Source organism: Anabrus simplex, chromosome 7 (genome assembly GCF_040414725.1).
Source record: "Anabrus simplex isolate iqAnaSimp1 chromosome 7, ASM4041472v1, whole genome shotgun sequence".
Taxonomy (NCBI): domain Eukaryota; kingdom Metazoa; phylum Arthropoda; class Insecta; order Orthoptera; family Tettigoniidae; genus Anabrus; species Anabrus simplex.
In genome coordinates, this window is record NC_090271.1 from 293,215,106 (window position 1) to 293,236,568 (window position 21,463).

General features: G+C 37.9%; 1 protein-coding gene across 1 annotated transcript in view; it reads right to left on the bottom strand.

Annotated features, from left to right (window-relative positions):
- LOC136877585 (mitotic checkpoint serine/threonine-protein kinase BUB1) overlaps positions 1-21,463 on the bottom strand; it is a 402,777-nt gene that overhangs the window by 232,657 nt on the left and 148,657 nt on the right. Inside the window, exon 9 of the mRNA XM_067151742.2 lies at positions 4,013-4,163. Within this exon, the coding sequence (XP_067007843.2) occupies positions 4,013-4,163 (151 nt within the window). The remainder of the gene's footprint in view (positions 1-4,012; positions 4,164-21,463) is intronic.

Here is a 21,463-nt window from a genome sequence, read left to right on the forward strand (position 1 = left end):
TTTGATTGAGCTGGGGAGGGGGGGCTAAATATGAAAACAATGAACATTCCGGAATTTTCCCCTGGGTTACAGCCTAATCAGGTATCAGCTTACCGGCTGGAAGAGTCTAACATGAATTATGAGTCAGATTATTTGATTGGGCGGAAGGGTGTAACACGATTTTTGGGTCCGATATTTTGATTCGGTGGGGGGCTAAATATTGAACAATTTGAACTTTTTGGAATTTTCCCTTGGGTTATAGAATAATAGCTATCAGATTGCCGAATTCCAAGTTTCTAGCTCATCTGGAACTGAAGTGTCTAGCCCGAAATTTGAGTCCGATATTTTGATTCGGTGGGGGGCAAAATACAAACAATTTGAACTTTTTGGAACTTTTCCTTGGGTTACAGCCTCATATCTATCAGATTGCCAAATTTCAAGTTCCTAGCTCAATTGGAAGGGTCTAACACGAAATTTCAGTCCGATATTTTGATTGGGCGGAAGGGGGGCTAAATATGAAAAATTTCAACTTTTTTGAATTTTTCATTGGGTTGCAGCCTAAAAGCTATCAGACTGCCGAATTTCAAGTTCCTAGCTCACCTGGAAGGGGGCAAACAATGTCAGTGAGTCAGCGAGTCAGCCTTGTGGCTTTATATCTTGCCGAATCTCGAAGGGCTTCGCCATAAATTGCTTAGGAATCATAAATTAGGCTGAAATTTCAATAGTGTTTCCACATATACCCTCCGTTTTCCCATACTTGAAAGGCTGCTAGAATAACGAAACTCAGTCTACATATGGCCAATGACGTTGTCAAGGAGCGTGCTGAATTTCGTTCATCTATCTATCTTATGAGTGTGTGAATCAGTAAAATAATTTATGGAAATTTAACAAAAATGACCAAAACCGGGAAAATGAAGCTCAATCCAAGGTAGAAGGAGTCGAGATACGACAAAAAGTCGTAGGAACAAAGTTGTAGATCTCTTCATTCTAGGGTAGGAAAGTGCAGTCCGTTTATTGATAACCATTACCGTTTAGCCACAAGAGGGCTCGAAACGAAAGCCTGCACCGTCATTAAATTTGGCTCAACATTTCGAATTTTTTAGTGGATAAAATATTAAATATTTTAACTTATTGCAATTTCTACGTCGTTTACAGGACAGGAGCTAGAACTATGCCAAATTTTAATGTTGTAGGGCACTGCATCATGGTGTCTGCCATTTTGTTTCGGGGGAGGGGGGAGGCAAAAATTAAAAATTTAATATTTTTGGAATTTTTCCGTAGGTTACACGCTAATAGCTATCACATTGCCAAATTTCAAGTTTCTAGCGCATGCCGAAGTGGCTAAACATTTATGTCAGTCAGTTAGCATTCTGGCTTTATATATATAAGAATAGCTAGCACACCCAGGAAACTGGAGATGGTTTAGGATGATGATGAAAAGAAATAGCCAGATTCAATGGGTTTAATCCAGACATGACCAATAAAATCATTAATAAAAACTAAAATTAGCTACAAACCTTTCTCCAATAAAACCCAACGAACCAAAGTACACAAAGTTCACATTTATCAACCGAAGTGCCGGGCTGAGTGGCTCAGACGGTTAAGGCGCTGGCCTTCTAACCCCAACTTGGCAGGTTCGATCCTGGCTCAGTCTGGTGGTATTTGAAGGTGCTCAAATACGACAGCCCCGTGTCGGTAGATTTACTGGCACGTAAAAGAACTCCTGTGGGACTAAATTCCGGCACCTCGGCGTCTCCGAAGACCTTAAAAAGTAGTTAGTGGGACGTAAAACAAATAACATTATTATTATTATATCAACCGAAGTATCCATCAAATTACCAATCCTTAAAAAAAAAAAAAAAAGAGGTAAAAATCTCGTACACTACACAGAACACTAATCGAAATTTATTTTATAATCATAACTCAATTTAACCAACAATCAATATTCAGGCTCAGGTATATACAGACTCAAATTCTCAGTATGTAATTTTTCTTATGTTGGTGAAACTAGCCATGGTTTTTTAACTAGATATGCAGAATATTTCAACGCCCAAAAAACACAAGTTCTCTGCCTGCGATAAGTAACCACATGAAAGATACAGGTCACCAATTTTCTATAATAGAGCGGGATTTACAAATCTTAACCCCCCCCCCCCCGAAGTTCAACCCCTCCACCAAAACCCCACAACTACAACACGTCAAGTAAATTGTATTGAATAGGTGGTATTAAAAATTACTTCTTGTGTAAACTTTGTGATTAGCTATTTTCAATACGGAATAATGACTAGAATAATGGTCTGTAAAACAAGAGTTCGGCAGCTGCCAGTAGCTCTGAAGACCTCAACATAAGTTAACATCTCAGCGGGCGAAAGGGTAAGTGTCAATACTTTTTATTTAACTTCCACTGCTAGCCCTCTCTTTTAAATTCTAGTTCTTCAATAAAATTTCACAAAAACTGTTTTAATTACAGACTTTCACCACACACTTGGCTATCCACTGTCTGACAACTATTACAACAACATTGTTCCCTTTTGACCAGCATGCTTACTTCAACACGCCCAACAACAAAGAGCTACACCAATTCCAAACTTTTCTTATAACTACCACATCAAAGAAGATGGCCTAATGACGTCTACAACAAAATTTAATAATGGCCAACGACATCCAGTATTCACACCAGTACTATCTCAAAAAGAACCACGCCATATGTGAATTCTTCAATATTATATGTACAAAAAGCAAAACCAGTACATATTAACTCCTTGAACCAAGGACTATTACCAGATGAAATTGGAATGTTCAACAATGTTCAAGTTTTTAACAACACACCATTTGATAATTAACTGGAATGTGCTTTTCAATTCTTTAACCACATTGTAACAACTGTCAATATTACGAATCAACCACCACATGTCATAATTTCTCAAATAATTATGTTTTTCAACTCAGCTATTAGTACAAATATTGTTAATCAAATATACTGCATCTTATATTTTCATTGTTGTATAATAATAATAATAATAATAATAATAATAATAATAATAATAATAATAATAATAATAATAATAATAATAATAATAACCTCTCATCCATTTTACGAAACATAGTAATAAATCAACAATATTTCGTAAGTCAATTAAGGCGAAACTATGGCCGATTATGCCTACAAGTGAGGCGAAACATGTACCATCTAATTTAATAAATTGTTATGTTGACAATTTGATAAGGACAAAGTCCTAATTTTTAAGACTTTATTGTATTGAATAGGTGGGTAAATAATAAAAACATACTAGTTTTATTTAATATAAGTGGTATGTTCCGAGCTGTCAGTGGAGAGATGGCATGGAATGACATCAGTAGAAGAATTACTTCGAGTGGTGTCTTTAAAAGTAAGAAAGATCACAATATTTTAAATTCAAACAAAGTTTGAATTCAAGAGGAAAAACTGGGGAAATATTTGTTTATAAGAAGGGGAGTTAGAGATTGGAATAACTTACCGAGCAGATAATAAATTTCAAATTACTTTGCAATCATTTACAAAAAGGCTAGGAAAACAACATAAGGAACCTGCCACCTGGGCAACTGCCCTAAACACAGATCAGTAGTGATTAATTGATTCCTAGAAGTATATTTCATTCATCTTCGTTTCATTCAAACATGCATTTCAACCATAAACCCATGTGGGAAACTGTCCTGACAGTGTCAAACAAAGTTGGCACCAATGTCATTATGTAATAGCCCAAATGTGACCACTACTAGTGAGATGGGCGTATGCTTTATCTACTATTGACCCAGCCAGGTATGTTTCACTATGCATATGAAAAACAAGCATGGAAAAGGCCATTAACGTACCCTTCCCAACAATGCCATTTCACGACATGAACGACACACTAGGCTGGACGTAACACCGTTGACAGCAACAGACCTGTAGTTCCAACGGTCATTCACAAGGTGGTAGGAGCATTCCAAAATCAGTTGGATATAAATAAATCGACCGACCTGCTGTAAACTGTAGAAATTGAGAAGTACGTACCAAAAGAAGAGTTTTCAAACTGTGGAGACTTCCAGAGTCCATGAACAGCCTTCATTGCTTCCTTAGTGTTGACTGTGAAACTCTGTTCAATTCTACTGTTACCACCCGAGTTGTTAGGTGTTTCAGAAGAACCGCATACTTCGACAGGTTCCTAAAACAAAATTTCAACCCTAGTCATTAAAATAAAAGTAGGAAATACAAATTGTTTTCAATGAAACACCTTTATAATACAAGAAAAAATTCTAAAGCACAAATCTACAAACTACGGTAGGTTCTCCAGTCTAGGTGTATAGGACATTTGCATAGAAATAAAAGTTAAGGACGAACTATTTAATTATTTTCAGGAATAATTTTCGTGACTGACAAGTACTTCGCAATATTTTGAAGTTCATAATAATTATTAAATTTTATAAAGGACAAAATGTGTGTTAAGTGTTCTAATGCCAAGTTGCAGCACAGAAAATGGGAAACCATCTTCAGAGCTGCCAATAAGAGCTTCAACCAGGCAACTGTTCAATGCAAACTGACAACTATGTGACCCAAACCGTCTCAGACGAGAGTGAGTGCGTATTCCTGTGTCCAGAATAACGACTGCCTGTTATGTGTTTTGTAGTGTGTAATAACTGATGAGGTAAGGAGAGGTGAAACCCACTCTTGCCAGATAACTTCTGTTGAATAAGATCATGGGGGCTACCCAAGGCTTAATGGCTTCACCTGACAGACAAATTACCATCAACAGCCTCCTTATGAGAACTAGGAAAGGTTTCGAAATTAACCCTCCAGCTCCTACACTGAAAGTCAGCATTCTGATGGTAATTTTTAAGGCAGAAACAGATTCCAAGAAGGACATTCCAGAAATAATTAATGAACAAGGAGAGTGTGTTGTGAGGATCTTCAAAAGGCAGAAGTATGCAGTTAGCAATATGTAAAGATTGTTGGTTACAAGGATAATGTCCAGATAGAGACGGTGACTAATGCTAAAGAAGTATTAAAATTTACGTATGATAATGATATTTACAATAAGATACAAAAGTTGAAAACTAGAAAAGCGGCTGGAATTGATAACATTTCTGGGGATATACTAAAGACAATGGGTTGGGATATAGTACCATATCTGAAGTACTTATTTCATTATTGTTTGCTTGAAGGAGCTATACCAAATGAAGGGAGAGTTGCTATAGTAGCCCCTGAGTATAAAGGAAAGGGTAATGGACATAAAGCTGAAAATTACAGGCCAGTAAGTTTGACATGCGTTGCATGTAAGTTTTGGGAAGGCATTCTTTCTGATTATATTAGACATGTCTGCAAAATTAATAACTGGTTCGATAGAAGGGAGTTTGGTTTTAAGAAAGGTTATTCCACTGAAGCGCAACTTTTAGGATTCCAGCAAGATATAGCAGATATTTTGGATTCAGGAGGTCAAATGGACTGTATCGCGATTGACCTGTCTAAAGTATTTGATAGGATGGATCATGGGAGACTACTGGCAAAAATGAGTGCAAATGGACTAGACAAAAGAGTGACTGAATGGGTTGCTATATTTCTAGAAAATAGATCTAAAAAAAATTACAGTAGGCAAAGCTTTATCTGACCCTGTAATAATTAAGAGAGGAATTCTTCAAGGACCTTTATGTTTTCTTTATATTATAACCTTCCAATGAATGTTGGATTAGAGTCGGTGGAGACATTGGAAGTTTATGGTAAGGTAAAAGTTAATGAATCGTACGTCCAAGTATCACATGTCCAAGTATGTCAGAAATTCAAATAACTCGCTCAACCAAATAAACAGGCAACTGGAGTAGTGGCTGAGAGGCCAAAAGGCTTCAAACAGTAATGCTTATTTCTTGAGTTGTACCAGATGATATGAAAGCTCCAGTAGAGTGCATTACTAAAAATAAAAAATATTAAAGCAACAAATCTATTCCAAAAACAATAAAATCTAACTCCTTAACTTTTAAAGATATTGAGTTTGGACCTTTCTTTATTTGATTCCCCGACTCAGAAAACTAAAGGCAAAATGTAAATTGCAAAAAATTTATTGCATACTTAGAAAAAAAGTACCTGAAATTGATAATTGCCAATTTTCACAAGGCCCTCTCTTGCCAGTGGAACTTAGCATTACCAAGGCCACACCGAGTGAAGTAACATCAAATGTTTGTACCAGAAAATCACAACATACGAGGGATGGGGCATAAGTCATGGCAACTATTTTTTTCTTGAAGATACGAGTCCGGTTGGAAAATGTGACACATACAGACGAAAGGACAAGGTGTTAACTACATGTCTGGACAATGAATAGCACTAAAATATTGTAACACACTAATTTATTACGGTAGTATACAGGGCAATATGCCATTCCCGGTGCAAAAGAATGAAAACACAGTACACATAAAGACCCTCGAAGTAGTCCCCTGCTACTGACAACCACACGCTGCCAACGATGTGAGAGGCGTGGAATACCATCTGCCTCAGCATTTGCCGCACCATGTGTGAATCTGGTCACCTGTTGGCACACAGCATTATCAATGTTCTCTCGTATTGCAAACCGCCTACCACGTAGTGGTTCCTTAAACTTTTGAATGAGATCAAAGTCACAGGGTGAAATGTCGGGAGAGTACAGTGGGTGCTCCAATTCTTTCCATCCCCAACGTCGCAGTAGCTGCCCTATACACTCTCCTTTATGTGGCTTTGCATTGTCATGCAGGATTATTGCACTGTCCACAAAATCCGGACATTTCTGCCGAATGCCACGTCGTACCTGTCGCACCAGGAGTCCCTGTATTACTATGCGGTCACTGTTCTGCCACGTGGAACAAAAAGGCAAACAATGACACCCCTGACGTCATACGTGACGATCAACATAAATTTGACTGGGGAAGGATTCTGACGGACCATCAGCCTCCTTGGTGATCCAGCCTGTCGCCACTCCGTGGACACTGACGTTTCAGTTTTCTGGTTAGTAAGCCCTGGCCAAAAATTAATCTATGGCGATTATTCGTGACAAGAATTGATCGCCGTCCTGTTGCCAGCGTGGAAGGTGGTCGGAGCATATTGCGTAGCGCACCCACCTTTGAACTTCACTCAGTGGATGCGGTAGCCTCCACGATGCGCTTTTGCACAGCTGCAGCTCATTACGCAATATCCTGTGTACGGTGCGTTTCTCGATGCCACTTGCCCTCTCTAACTCCATTGTCTGTCTTTATCCAGGAGCTGCTCGATGACGGCACGTCCCACGTCGATCCGCACACTGACAGGTCGTCCCGAACGTTGCTCATCACTGGTTGACACACGTCCTTGCTGAAACTTTCCTACCCACCATGCTACTGTACGGTATGGTAGGGCATTATTCCCAAGGGCTTCCACTAATTCAATGTGAAATTCCATCACATTCTTCCCTCGCAGAACGGCCATTTTGAGGTAAGCGTGCTGCTCAACACGGGTTACTTTTATCTCGCAGGACACTCACCAACTGACTGATTTCACAGCCCTCACTGCGATACTACCAGCGATCACAGAGCCACCTGTTGTTCTGCATACACACTATGCCTGCAGAACTTCCATACGACACCTATACATTTGTGATCCATTCACATATCTACAAGAAAAAAAATAGTTGCCATGACTTTTGCCCCAACCCTCATAACATGAGGTATTAGGAGCATTGAGTCCATATGGTGTATACAGTGATTAGAGCAAGATGCGGACTGGATGCATTTCAATTTTAAGAGCTAGGAAAAAATAAAACATCAAGAATTATAAAAAACAAGTAAATTGCTTTAAAATAATGAAAAAAATTTAAACTCCAATAATTGCTACCTATTTACAAAGTCTCTGTCCTCCTCACAATAGATAGCCCAGCCCGCTGGCATTACCTGGAAGGCAGAAATCCTGACTGACAATCCAACTTGCTTTCACTTCATCTCAAGTCCAGTCACCCTGTACAGCAGCTGCATGCAGACACGAATACAGGGCTACTGGCCATCACAATGCATAAGAACTGTTCTTTGGCTCAACTCCTGTGCAAGCCTGCCCCTCACACAGTCAAAGACAATTCACATGGCCGCTCCACATAGAGACATACTGAACAGTGACAACTAAACAGAAACGGCTGAACAGCACTGCTGTATTTCCCACAACGTAACTCCACCACTATACTCACACCAACTGTTTCATACAGACTCCAAGTCAGTCAACAGTCCACAGTACAACACACACAGTACTCCAAGGCAGTACACAGACAGTACTCCGCAGTGTACACGACGATACTTTGACTCCATTCACTCCAAAAACTTCTCGGTTGAGGTTGCCCTATATTTATATCTTGGGTGGTGAAGTATTGGAACCTCTGCAGGGCTGATAAAGAGGGAAGAATCACATTTCCTGTTGCAGAGGGTCTATGGGGAAACCAGACAAAAGCACAATAAAAGGAAATATCCGCTAAGCCCTCCAGGTCACATGGGAGACTCCAGTCTGACTCGCTAACCCCTCCAGGAAATATCGAAGGGAGCTATAAGAGGGCTGGCATGTAACATTATAACATGAAATGAAATATTACAAGTTTGAACAAAGACAAGATTTGCAAAATGTGCTGCCAAGACTGGATGATCAAGCGGAAATGCTAAAGCAAAGCAAGACAAGTGGAATACAATAGCTATTCCTGTAACCACAAAAGTGTTGGAAAAAATAGAAGAGAGAAGAAAACAAGCTTTCACATCTTGGGAAAATTAACAACCATCAAATATTAACTTTTCTGACAACAACGGACTTGGGAAGAGATGGACACAATCATTGAAGTCTGAATCAATCATATCTTGATCGAATAGTTTATCACATTTCTTTCCCATAAATAGTGTCTGAATTTTCTCCTTGTGTAGCATGATATTCATTTGACAAGTAGAGGTGTATATCCTGTGTTATTTGTTCTGTTGTTTAGGATTGCAGGTAGATTAGGGAAAGTAGAAGCAGCTTTGATTAATACCAAAACACTGTATTCCTTTCAATGTGCATTTTAAATTCTTTATAAATTATTGACTGCAGAACTGACAACTTCTCTTTACTGGCAGTATTATTTGCTACATAGATTATATATATCAAAAAGATTTATTAACGAAGTCGCCTCAAAATTTCTAAACTATTGGACTGGGAGCAAGTTAGGACCGTATAGAGTTATAGTCTAGTGAAAAATTAGAGGGAATAAAGGGTGCGACATGGTAATTGTTATCTCGAACGAGTAAATCTAAATCCGTAGGATCATGTATTGAAAATTTCAGTAAGCGGCCAAGTTTTTATTTCTTCAGCCAATAAAATTTTTTTGCGGGAAAAATGTAAAATAATTGCCTAACTTGTATTTTTTTTTCTGAAACATATTTCCGTGAGTCTTGTAATTTTCCTGCAAAATCACCCGGAAAGTGATCATGTAAATGTTGCTAGCTGAGGCAGTTCGGGGCGTGCGCACCAGCTCAGGCTGCAGGACGCCGTAAATACTTTTGGATTACATATTAATCTGGATCAGTTTTATTACATTATAACTTTAAATATTTGAATACTGTATTTTGTACCGAGTAATATAGAGAAAAACTACTTTAAAGAATAGGTTACATTCATTTTCAATGAAGTAAGAATCGGTTTCTAGCTTCAAGGCAGTCGAAGATTTCTTAGTCACTGTTATCACCGATCTCACTATCCATAGAGTCGTCTTTTACACTGATGACGAATGGCTCCATTTTTCATCCCTTACTATTTCCTTGGCCCAATCATATGAAGATTTTCCGCTCCATTGAAGCACTTTCCGTGGTCTGCAGCAGTCACACGGTCTATGGCTTCTGATGTGAGATTTTCTACGTCCTTTATTTTGAATGTCTTGTTCCTCTCTGCCACCTCTCTCTTGACTTGAGCCCAAATCAATTCACATTCGCTAACTGCACTTGCGATGCGAGCTGAACAGCTGCATGACAGGGTATGACTCAGGTAAGGTAGCCTGGAGAGGATGGGTTTCATTTTGACAGCACTGCACTGATCAGCGTTGCCAATCCGTGCCCGGAGGTAAGCGACTCTCGACCATCTGTCGCTTTGCCGTTCCCATATCTGACGACAGCGCAGTTTTCCTCATTCATCTAATTTTGGTGGTCGCGACAATAGAGGCCTATATTTATGACTTGTTTCCAAGATCAAGAAAATCCCTTTCTATTTCAAGAAATCAAAGCACCATCAGTACCAAAATTAAGAATATAATGAATGAGAGGAAAACAAATGAAAACAGGGACTATGACCTTTTAGAATAGAGTAGAAGTCTGTTTTAGCGGATTGTCAATATATCCAGTTTTTTGTAAAAGTCGTGAAAACCCAGACACACGTTACGGCAATCACTTTGTTCAAAACTGGCGTTTTCGCAGATAATATCCACTCTACAGGTTACTTGTTTGTTGTATTTCGAAATCTGATACTAAGTGAAAGAGTGTGTTTAATTTCATTCTGGGAAGAAAACAACATTATCGCATTTCTCCGAATCCAAGACAACCCCCATTTTTTCCTTCAAAAATTTTTAATCAGGCTTAAAAAGTGCTTTGTAAAATCATATGAATGTCTCTATTAAACAGTACGCATTTTTAGACTATTTGTAGACGCTGAACATTGGCTTTAGTTATGCCGTATTTTTTTGTGGCTGTACAATTATGTTTTATTTCAGCAGGTTTAATAACCATAATGTGAACTCGTTGAAAGCTTGCTGGCAATACACATTCTAAAATACGACAACAACATACGCAAGCGAAACCATCTTCAAAACAACTAACACTGCACAAATAAACAAAATCCTCAAGATAGAGAAAAGAATCATTAGAACGTGCATCAACAAAGCATACCAAAAAGATGGACACTGGAGAGTAGCTTCTAATGAAACAGTCTACAAGGAAATAGAACCAGTAATGAGCACAATCAGGAAGAAACACATTTCATTTTTTGGACATCTAATCAGTACACCAGAAAACAGGATCATCAGGAGAATAATAGAAAAATTAAGGAATAGTAAGTGCAACATTAAGTGGATTACAGAAATCAAGGAAGATATGGATAAACTACAAATTACAGTGGAAGACCTAAGAAACAAAACCGACAAAATCAGGGAACTCACAGACAAGCAAACCAGACTGCAAATCAGAATCAACAGACAATAGGAAGGGTGATTTCCGATAAAGAAAGGATAGGATCAGAGAGAATGAAGAAGTACTGGGCTGACAGGAAACTGAAAAATTCTTTGTATAAAGTTGGCTAGAGTGGTCCAATGAAGGCCATAAAATATAAATAAATAAATAAATAAATAAATAAATAAATAAATAAATAAATAAATAAATAAATACAAATATTTCCCCTTTGACCATAATGCCGTAATCACGAAGTGAAATCCGTAATCATTACGGACAATCCGTAATAGTTGGCATCTCTGGTAATGGTAGGATTAAAGAACAGTGTGGCAGGATATTTGAAGCGGGAAAATAGTAACAACCATCATCATAGTCTGCTCTTGTCACCTAATTAATCTTGCTGCAGAGAAGGGTGTGCCATGCTTGCCTGTAAACGTAGATGAAAGTATAATTGATATATTTTATTATCTGGAAAGGAGTGCAAAGAGGAAAGAGCAGTTTAGAGAATTTCAGACTTTACACAACACAGATCAGAAAAATTCTGAAGCATGAGCCTACTCGATGGTTATCAGCAGGAAAGATCACAATATGAAGATAAAATTGGAATTCAAGAGGACAAATTGTGGCAAACATTCGTTTATAGGAAGGGGAGTTAGGGATTGGCATAACTTACCAAGGGAGATGCTCAATAAATTTCCAATTCTTTGGCAATCATTTAAGAAAGGCTAGGAAAACAACAGATAGGGAATCTGGGGTGACTGCCCTAAATGCAGATCAGTAGTGACTGATTTTTTGTTTTTTGCAAGCTGCTTTACGTCACACCGATCTTATGGCGACTATGGGATAGGAAAGGGCTAGGAGTGGGAAGGAAGCAGCCGTGGCCTTATTTAAGGTGCAACCTCAGCATTTGCCTAGTGTGAAAATGGGAAACCACGGAAAGCCATCTTCAGGGCTGCCAAGAGTGGGCCTCGAACCCACCATCTCCCGAATACTGGATACTGGCCGCACTTAAGCGACTGCAGCTATTGAGCTCTGTCACTAAGGAGTTTAGATAGAATTTTGCTGCAGTGGGAGCCTTTGGTTACTTTGTTCAGGAGCAAAATTGTGACTACTAAGGAATCTCAGATGGGAACTATGAAGACTTACAAAATTCCTGAGCACAGTCTAAGTGCAGATGTGTATTATTTGTCTGAAAAGGTGAAGCACTGTCATAACATTTCACCACACTCCTCAGTTAAAAGGAAAACTCTGTCATCAGTTTCATCCAAAAATATGAGACTACTGATGAGACTAAGAACCATGCTTTGTCACATAAAGAACAACTGTTTATGTTCCTTTCATCAAATTTACATAAACGTTTTTGCCTTTTTCTCTCAGGTTTTATGGATATCTTTGAGAATCAAAACATAGCTCTACAGTCAAGTATGCTGCACATCCTCTTAATGAAGTCAAATATTGGAGGAAATTTGAATGTGATGGCAAGGTTTGTGAAACCATACGTTATTAAAAGCTCCTCTCTCCTTGATGTAGATGACCATACTCCAGCAAATCAAAAGGATGGATCGTGATCTGATGATAGGGAACTCTGCGTTTGTTTTGGTGAACACTTTGAAGTCTGAGAAAAAGTGCATATTCTTTAGTCTGTTAGAAAGTGTTTCTCTTCATCGTCACTACATGGTACATAAATTTCCGTTCAAAGATGTTTTAATTAATGCAGAAGTTGCAAATGTTTCTGCTATAAGTAAGGCATCATTTTCTAGCCTTAGATTTTAACACTATGCACCCGGCGGTAGTAATATTACTACCACACGGCGTGCACCTGAGTGCCACTGTTAGTAATACTGCTACCATGAAATTTGAAATTCAGTCACTCGAAAGCTATTCATGTTATCGAATTAGTTTTCATTTTAAAGTGTCTTACATTTCCTTTACCATTGATAGGTAGTGTTATCGACTGATAGTGATTGGTGGTGCAACCTTGGGACAAAGTTTCGTAGCCATGTGCGCTCAGCTAGATCTTACCTAATTGCTGAAATACGTACTCCTCACATGCTCTTGTTTGATAAGCTCAAATTTATGCACACGTGTTCTAATGATGGATTATATGACTTCACAGATTTAGAATGAAAGTCTAGTGAGTCAGCAGTCTGCAATCATCTCTAAAGTAGTCGATTTATACTGTATGTTGAGATATGGATCCTGGACCTAGTACAAGTATAGGAAATCCAATGCGTGCATACAGCCGACGGATAAGAGAAAAGATTATTACGGAACTTGCATAAACAATTTGGATTCTGATCTGTATGAAAGTGATTGTGAAGAAGAAAATGAAAATCCACAAGCCCCTCAGGGTGATGAATCATGAGATTCATCATCAGAAGAACCAGTCACAAAAAGACTATGGGAGGTGAGAAGCACGGGACACAATGGAAATAAGTTATTTCTTCTGTGAACAGGCCCCTTTTTTCTTCCCCTATCGAAATTTTGTGAAGGTTTGGCAGATGATTTGGTGAGTAGAATTGTTGCTGAAATTACAAAAGAATCACGAGCATCATCTGCGGGAAGGCTAGTAGGTAGAGATTATTTTCCACACAGGATAACTGCAGTGGGCGTGAAAAAGGAAGGACACTCACAGCATACATGCAAGTTTGCTACAAGTCCAAACACAACACCGACTGTGCTGTGAAGAAAATGACGATCGTATATTGCTGTAAAAATGATGCATGTCTTGCAGAGGAGAATGTTTAGAGTGTTACCATACCAAAGCTAGGTACTGCAAAAAAGAATGGGTAATTCTGTTGTTCAATGAGTGAATTAGAAATTCAAGTGTGTGAACAAGGATAACAGAATGTATCAATATTGTAGCCTGATTATTTCCAATGCTAAAGATACCCATTTTTGAATTGATTTCATGTGATAGTCCACTTTTTCTAGAATATGTATATAAATTTGTTTATTTATACTGCAAAAACTGGTTTTTTTCCTGACAGTTTAAAACTCGGCGGCATAGTGAACGGACGATATCTTGACTTGTCCGGGCTCATACTGTTAACAAGTTTCTGAACATTCTGACTAGTGAAACTGAACATTTACACAACGAAACAGACCTGGCAAAAGGAAGAATTGATGTTCAGTGGGCATTGCTAGGTCAGATGAAATTGGCTGATGGTGTACTTAAATATGACAGACTCTTTAAGGTGATGCTTACTATTTTATCAATTCCACATAGCAAAGCACAATGTGCAAGGATTTTTAGCAGTCACAAAGACAAAAGCACAGTTCAGATCCTTGCTGTCTGAACAAAATTTGGAAAAACTTTAAACCTGAAAATCTGTTCAGCAAGGCAAGTGCTTTGAGCAAAAATTCAGTTCAGAGTTTCTGAAGAGGGCTAAGTCAGCTATGGGTGTGTTGAACAACAATTAGTCGAAATATGTTCAGCATGTTCCTAAGTTCAGGTATGTCCAGTATTTAGTACAGTAGCACCTGGATTATATGTCCCCGGAAACTATGTTTTTCCGTATTATTAGTTCAAATTACATGGTCCCGCGAGTATCGTAATTATATCACGTTGTAAAAATCTCACATTATCCATTCCTCGAAGAAACGACCATATTACTGAATAATCCCCGCCGTCGAATAATGCCACACTCTCATTTTAGGAGGGCTCATTTTGAAAAGAAAAGAAAAAAAAAAAACTGAAATGAACTAAAATTCCTTCCACTGAAAGAGTAACATAGGCATAAACAAACATTTCGTATCACTCCGTGAGGTAAACGTGGTTTTTTTTAACGCAAATATGAACATGTAAATTTACGGATATAGCTTCTTTGCCTGAGATGATAAAAATATATTATCACTGCTAGGAAATATATTTCCATGAAAATGAGCAAGTAGGCCAACTTACGTATTTCATTAATCTGAAATTGCAACAGGCTCTATTCCCTGTAGATGGGAAGATTCGTTGCCTCTTACATCACTAGAATCCTCCTTCACAAATTCGTCACACACCACGTTTGAAACACTCCACACGCAGTCTCTTTTTACTTGGTGGTGGATAATTTTTTTCGTGCAATGTAAACGCTTGAAACAGATACACTGGCATATTCCGATGTTCGTCTAAAACACTTCCCTCTGGTCTCTTTACCGTCATAATAATAAACGATGTATAACTTTTATACAAGTTTTATACACTGTTAATGTGAAATTCGTTACTAATAAAACGTGTATAAACCTCCTGTGTAAACATCTGTTATAGTTATTCATTGAATTGCTTATACAGACCAGGACCCATTATAAGAGCTGTATAACAGCAAGTAGCAGAAAAAGAAATAAGTGAGCAGTTTATTTTTGTAGTATTTACTGTCTGCAGTAATATAATCGTGGTGAAATATTCGACTTATCCATTCAACATAGAAGGAATGGACGATAACGATGATCTTCACGATATTTTAAACTTCAAAATCTCTTTATTTGCAAATGAGGTGTCTACCTCTGTGGCAAATGGTACACTAAAATACATTATTGTCAAGCACTAAATATTAAATTAACAAGAGAAGAAAATTTTCCTATAATACAATATTATACAATTTACACTAACATTTTTTTGTATTAAACACACAGCTCATCCGTAATAAATTTATATTGTTTACAAAATTCTACTTATAATATCTCCTGTATTACTTACAAATATAGTCACCTGATATACAGTATGTGGAATTACTTCAAATGATACTATACAACTGGTATAAGATTAATATTTACATTGCATTTATTTACTTATTTATTTTTTCTTTTTTTTAACCCGTTCTGGAACCTAAGTAGCATAACGACCTGCTGCGTCTTAACCAGAGCCCCTTTTGCCACCACTTTTCAGAGTTCCTGAAGGGCCTTCACAGCTACCGTAGCGGTCCTAGGGCCCTCGAAGTCCCCACTGTACTTCACCCCTACAGGCAGTCCCCTACTTTGGCTGTCCAAACTCCTTAGACCAGGGGATGGAATTAATTTATTCACACACACATTTTTTTATTATATTTTTTTTTACAATAACCTGCACTGGTCAAATGCCCACTAACACTTCATTTATTTTCTCTGTTGCTGTTTATTCTCTTCTTGAATATCTGTACAGATTTTGGAAAAGGATCAAACACTACCTCTGGTAAACTGTTCCACTCCTTCACACCCTTCCCAATGAATGAAAATTTACCCCAATCGCTTCTGCTAAAATTTTATATTTGTGGTCAGTCCTGCCGATATAATTATTTTCAAACTGAAGCCTCTCACGGATATCTCCCCATGCTGCTTCTCTTGTATAGGCTCTATATAATCCTGTAAGTCTAGTTTTCTCCCTTCTCTTAAAGTTTCCCACCCAAGTTCCTTTAACATTTCTGATACACTACTCTTTCTCCTGAAATCCCCTGTTACAAATCTTGCTGCTTTCCTCTGCACACTATTTCTTTTATTAGGTATCCTTGGTGAGGATCCCAAACACTGTTTGCATATTCCAATAATGGACGAACCATACTCATAGAAGACATAGAAGACTTGCACCATTTAGGGGTTATGGAGGCTAGACATCTTCGTAAAGTGAAACACTTTTAAAGAGACTGAATGACAATGACAATGAATAACTATAAAAGAAATGATGGTTGGGCGAAATTTGTGTAATAATGTGTTGCTGCTTAATAGACTTTTGAAATTACGAGTTTATTACACATTATCTCCCTCTACAAAGATCTTTCTTAAATTTGAGTATTAAAAGGGATATATTCCTTGACAAAAAAAAAAAAAGGTAAAACTTGAAAACCGTATGTAGTATGATTTCCATACTTTGTAGTTTAATACGCAGATATATGATGTATAAATGCCAAATAGAAACTTTTTTGATCAAACCTTTCTTTTACCTACAAAACTGTTTTCCTTTCGCCTGAAAAGTAAGGATTTTGGAATGTGTACCCTTTTCAAAACACCGATTCAATTACAATTGCTTATGTTTTCCGTACTATGGTTAGGAGTTCTTTATCTTTTCTTAAACTTTTCCATTTCTTTCGTGGTGTTCATTACACAAGCAAGCTGAAGAAATGTTGATATCAATATAAGCCAATTTCCAGCAGTCTCACTTTGTTTTGCCATTGCCTTTTCGATATGCCGTGCTACTGCGCGACTTTCTGGAAAGTTTTGCTCGTAGATAACGAGCAGAAGCGATCATAAAGGTGGTGAACGTGCGAAGTACCTCAGTAAACTGCAGGAAGAGATTCTTACGACTTGGAACGCATGTATCCATGCTGTATAGTAATATGATGCATACACCACGTTTATTAGTAAGAAAAATATACAACGCGTATACAGGATTTATTCACCGTATAACTACAGAAGTGTTAAACAACTGTATAAGGACTATTTATTAGAAAGACGGTTAGTGGACAGTAACACGACTGGCGGTGGATAATTCTTTTCGTGCAATGTGGACACTTGAAATGGACACACCGGCGAAATCTGATAGTTTTGCGATACAGTAAAACCTCTTTAATTCGAAATATTTGTAATACAGAAATCGGACTTCCCATTACGTGATTTCGAATTAACAGCCACCTTGTAATTCAGAAATGCCAACCCTCGCCAGTTTTCGTGGATTCTGCTTTTCCGCGTACTGCCTGCCACGTGATATTGTGGAGTTTCTTAAAACGGTGAAAACAGAAGAATTACGATTTTACTCTATTTTCAACTATGGAACAAACTATACACACACACCAAAGTGAGTGAAATTGCGGAAAGCTACCCAGCACGTTTCGGAAGACGCGTTCTATTGTGACGTCGAGAAATTATGAATTTACATTACTCTGTAAAATACGGTACTATTTAAAAAAATGTAAAGACAGTTTATTATTAATAATCTGAATTGTTTTCCGTTTAAATATGACATATGGGGACAGTTTTCATCCATCTACGGTTACACAAAGCATAACTGTATACTCAGCATCTGACACTAGGTGAGCCAGGAGCATGTTGACAACCTTGACGCAAATAAATCCCGCACCCCAATTTCATGCCTCAAAATTTTTAAAAAAATATGCGGGGGTTATTCACGTAAATACGGTATTTCCCAGATCAACGGTCCAGAAATTTCCATCCCATCAACGCTAAACCCCCAATCACGCGTTTTTCAAGAAACTATCTCACGAAAGGCCGGCTACGGCATAGGACTACTTACGGATCTTTGTGTTAACGGCCCGTCAATGCGGTAATTTGAGTAGTACTGGAAAAGCGATCGGCGGTGAACTTGCATAAGGGACCATCTCAGCATTGCATTCGGATGGTATTGTTTAGAGAATCCTCGAAAATCATAAAGCAGGGAGTGTCCACAACAACTGGAAGGAGAGACAGCGCATTTTGCAAACTCTACTTGAAGATGGAAGGAGTTTCGTCAAATGTTCGTACTTGCAAAACGTGCACATTATGTCCAAGGTTACATCACCCCCCCCCTCTGAGTGTATCGCCGAACAGGTTTTCGGCACTTCCCTTAGGGCACTGTATAGTCACTGGGCTTTCAGGCAGGAATCGAAACTGCTCCTTAAGTATCGGTAACACAAATTTAGTATTTTAATATTATCGTATACAATTATGTTATTGAGACCAGAACAGATGTTGTACCATCTATATATATAAAATAAGAGTTTTGTCTGTACATTGCTCAGAATTTGAAAAGAATGGTATTTCTGCATCGGGCATGTCCATAGTAACCAGGAAATGCACTTTTTACTTTTCCGTAATTTCTGTCTGTCTGTCTGTACACACATCACTAGAAAACTGCCAAATAGAATTTAATGAAAATCGTTATGCAAAGTCGGGGAATAAGTCGCTACAATCTAGGCTATAAATAATTTTATTCACGCTGATAGAAATGGTGGTTTAGGGGAAGGCCTAAAATTTAATTTTTAAATACTTGTGTTATTAGTGGTCCTATTTCATTGAAAATTGGTATGCAAAGTCAGAGAATGAGCCACTAAAATTTGAACTATAAGTAATTTTATTTACGCTGAGTGAAATGGTAGTTTAGGGGAAGGCCTAAATGTAATTATCAAATATTTATATTTATATTATTGTCGTATCGATAAATACTACTTAACCAAAGTTATAGAGAATTAAATTTCCGACCATTTAGTCTTATACATTTTTACCGTACTGCTATAATAACACAGACATTCATGAATTTGTATTTTTATTCTTAAGTCCATATCAATGCCGAGCCACGATAAAATTGGTTAACAGAATTTAATGAAAATCGGTATATAGAGTAGGGGAATAAGAAACTACAGTCTAAGATATAAACAATTTTATTCATCCTGGATGAAATTGTAGTTTAGGGAAAGGCGCCTAAAATGTAATTAAATGCCAATGTTATTGGTCCTATCAAAAAGTACTATATAAAAAAGTTATAGAGAATACAATTTCCGATCATTTATCTTTTATTCAGTTTCACTGTACCGACTATGATAAGAGTGGTATTTCAGAGTGGGAATAAAACGAAAAGTGAAGGCCTATAATATCGAAAGTGCATAACATTGATCAACAATAACATTACATTGACCATTGTTTATTGTGATGTTCTTTGTCTCTTATGCTGCCTCTCAACTCCGATAGATGGGATTACTGCTGCGTACCGAGTATAACAGCCTGACTGAATATTGGCGGGAAATAGCCGGGGAGTTAGAAAACTTTCTTCTTTAGCATGCCATTCCTCTGGTTCATACATTTTCTGATACAGCTGGTACGTAACACACTGGATAATCATAGTATTTCAGCTATTCGATCCCTACTCTGACGCGCTGTTTGGAATGAGCAGTGTGCATACATAAGGCAGAGCCTCACTTAGTGGTGGTGGTGGTGGTGGTAGTAGTAGTAGTAGTAGTAGTAGTATGGCCTGGTCTAGAATAACAATTTAGGCCTTTTCCAAATTATAGCACCACAATATTCACTAAACTCAAAATTCAACTATGAAAAGAGCCGTTTCTTTCTCTTCACTTTTATTAAATTCTACATTCAATTTATTCCAAACTAGCAGTGAAGAGAGGGTTTCTCTTCTGGCTTCGAGGAAAAATTTGCCTTCAAGTCAGATAGATTTTTCCGCCGCCAGTGTAGTGAATTGATATTTTCCGACTCATCGGGTACTCCTAGGAAACAGAATAGTAACTGGGCATAGTTTTTGCCCTGGGAGTCTCCACTATTCGACCCTCTCCCTGCCGAAGAAAGCCGAAGAGTGTTCACGGATCACAGCTGTCTGCGGTTTGGTCATTCCAGGTCTGGAACTTTGGACTGTTAGATAGGAAGCATAGTTCTGTTTGTTAAAAGTGAGAAAATGTGTGGTGTTTCATTTGAACGAGTATTTTGTTATATGAAAGCATTGGTTTTAATCACGCCATTCTTATTGACGTCATTGTATGTTCATTTCAGTTGAGAAAACCACTAAGACAGTCTTTCTGAGGATGTAAAAAGGCATTATAATGAAAACATCCCAACCTGATTGTAACTGATGGTATGAAATTGGGTCTACCATTACAGTGAAAATACCAGTCTTCATATGAGAAAAGATGTTCGGTGACGTCCAGTTGCGTTTCTAGGGTAATGTTAAGAGCTATACAATTTAAGACAATATTGCTCACAACGTGTACACTACCTAACCTAGAATTCTGTATAAAATGTAGCATTCCGTAGCGAAGCACGGGTACATCAGCTAGTACATACATAAAGATATGGGAGGTTCTGGGATTGCCTATTATTGCTTTCATCCTAATACAGTAGAAGTTCACTATAGCAAGTATGGCATATAACGAGAGCTCCGTTATAACGGAGACTTTTTTCTGTCCCTTCAAAATTCCTATATTAAACTGTGTATCGTCCTTCGGTTATAGCAAGAACCCTATCACTGGCGCATCCGTTATTACGAGCGATTAAGCTCGCGCGATTTTTTCCCTTACCGGTATTTATGCACCCCAGCGATGATATTGCATGCGATCGATTACCTTCGGCATAGTTTCCTTGCTATGTGCACTAGCGATTTCTCTCGTCGACATTCGAAGGTGATGTCGCAGTCGATTAGTAATATCCGTCGACAGCTGCTCCATAAAGAAAATTCGAAATGAAAGAGAACAGATTTTCGTATTAAATAGGTAAATAACGTGTCCGATAACGACTGTTAAGTCGTTAAAAATGAAGGCTGACTAAACGACCGCTTAATTTTGAGGCTAAATACTGTAATTAAGTAAGAAAGGGATACACCTCGAGATATGGCAGAGTGCTTAATTGATTTCAGAGGTTA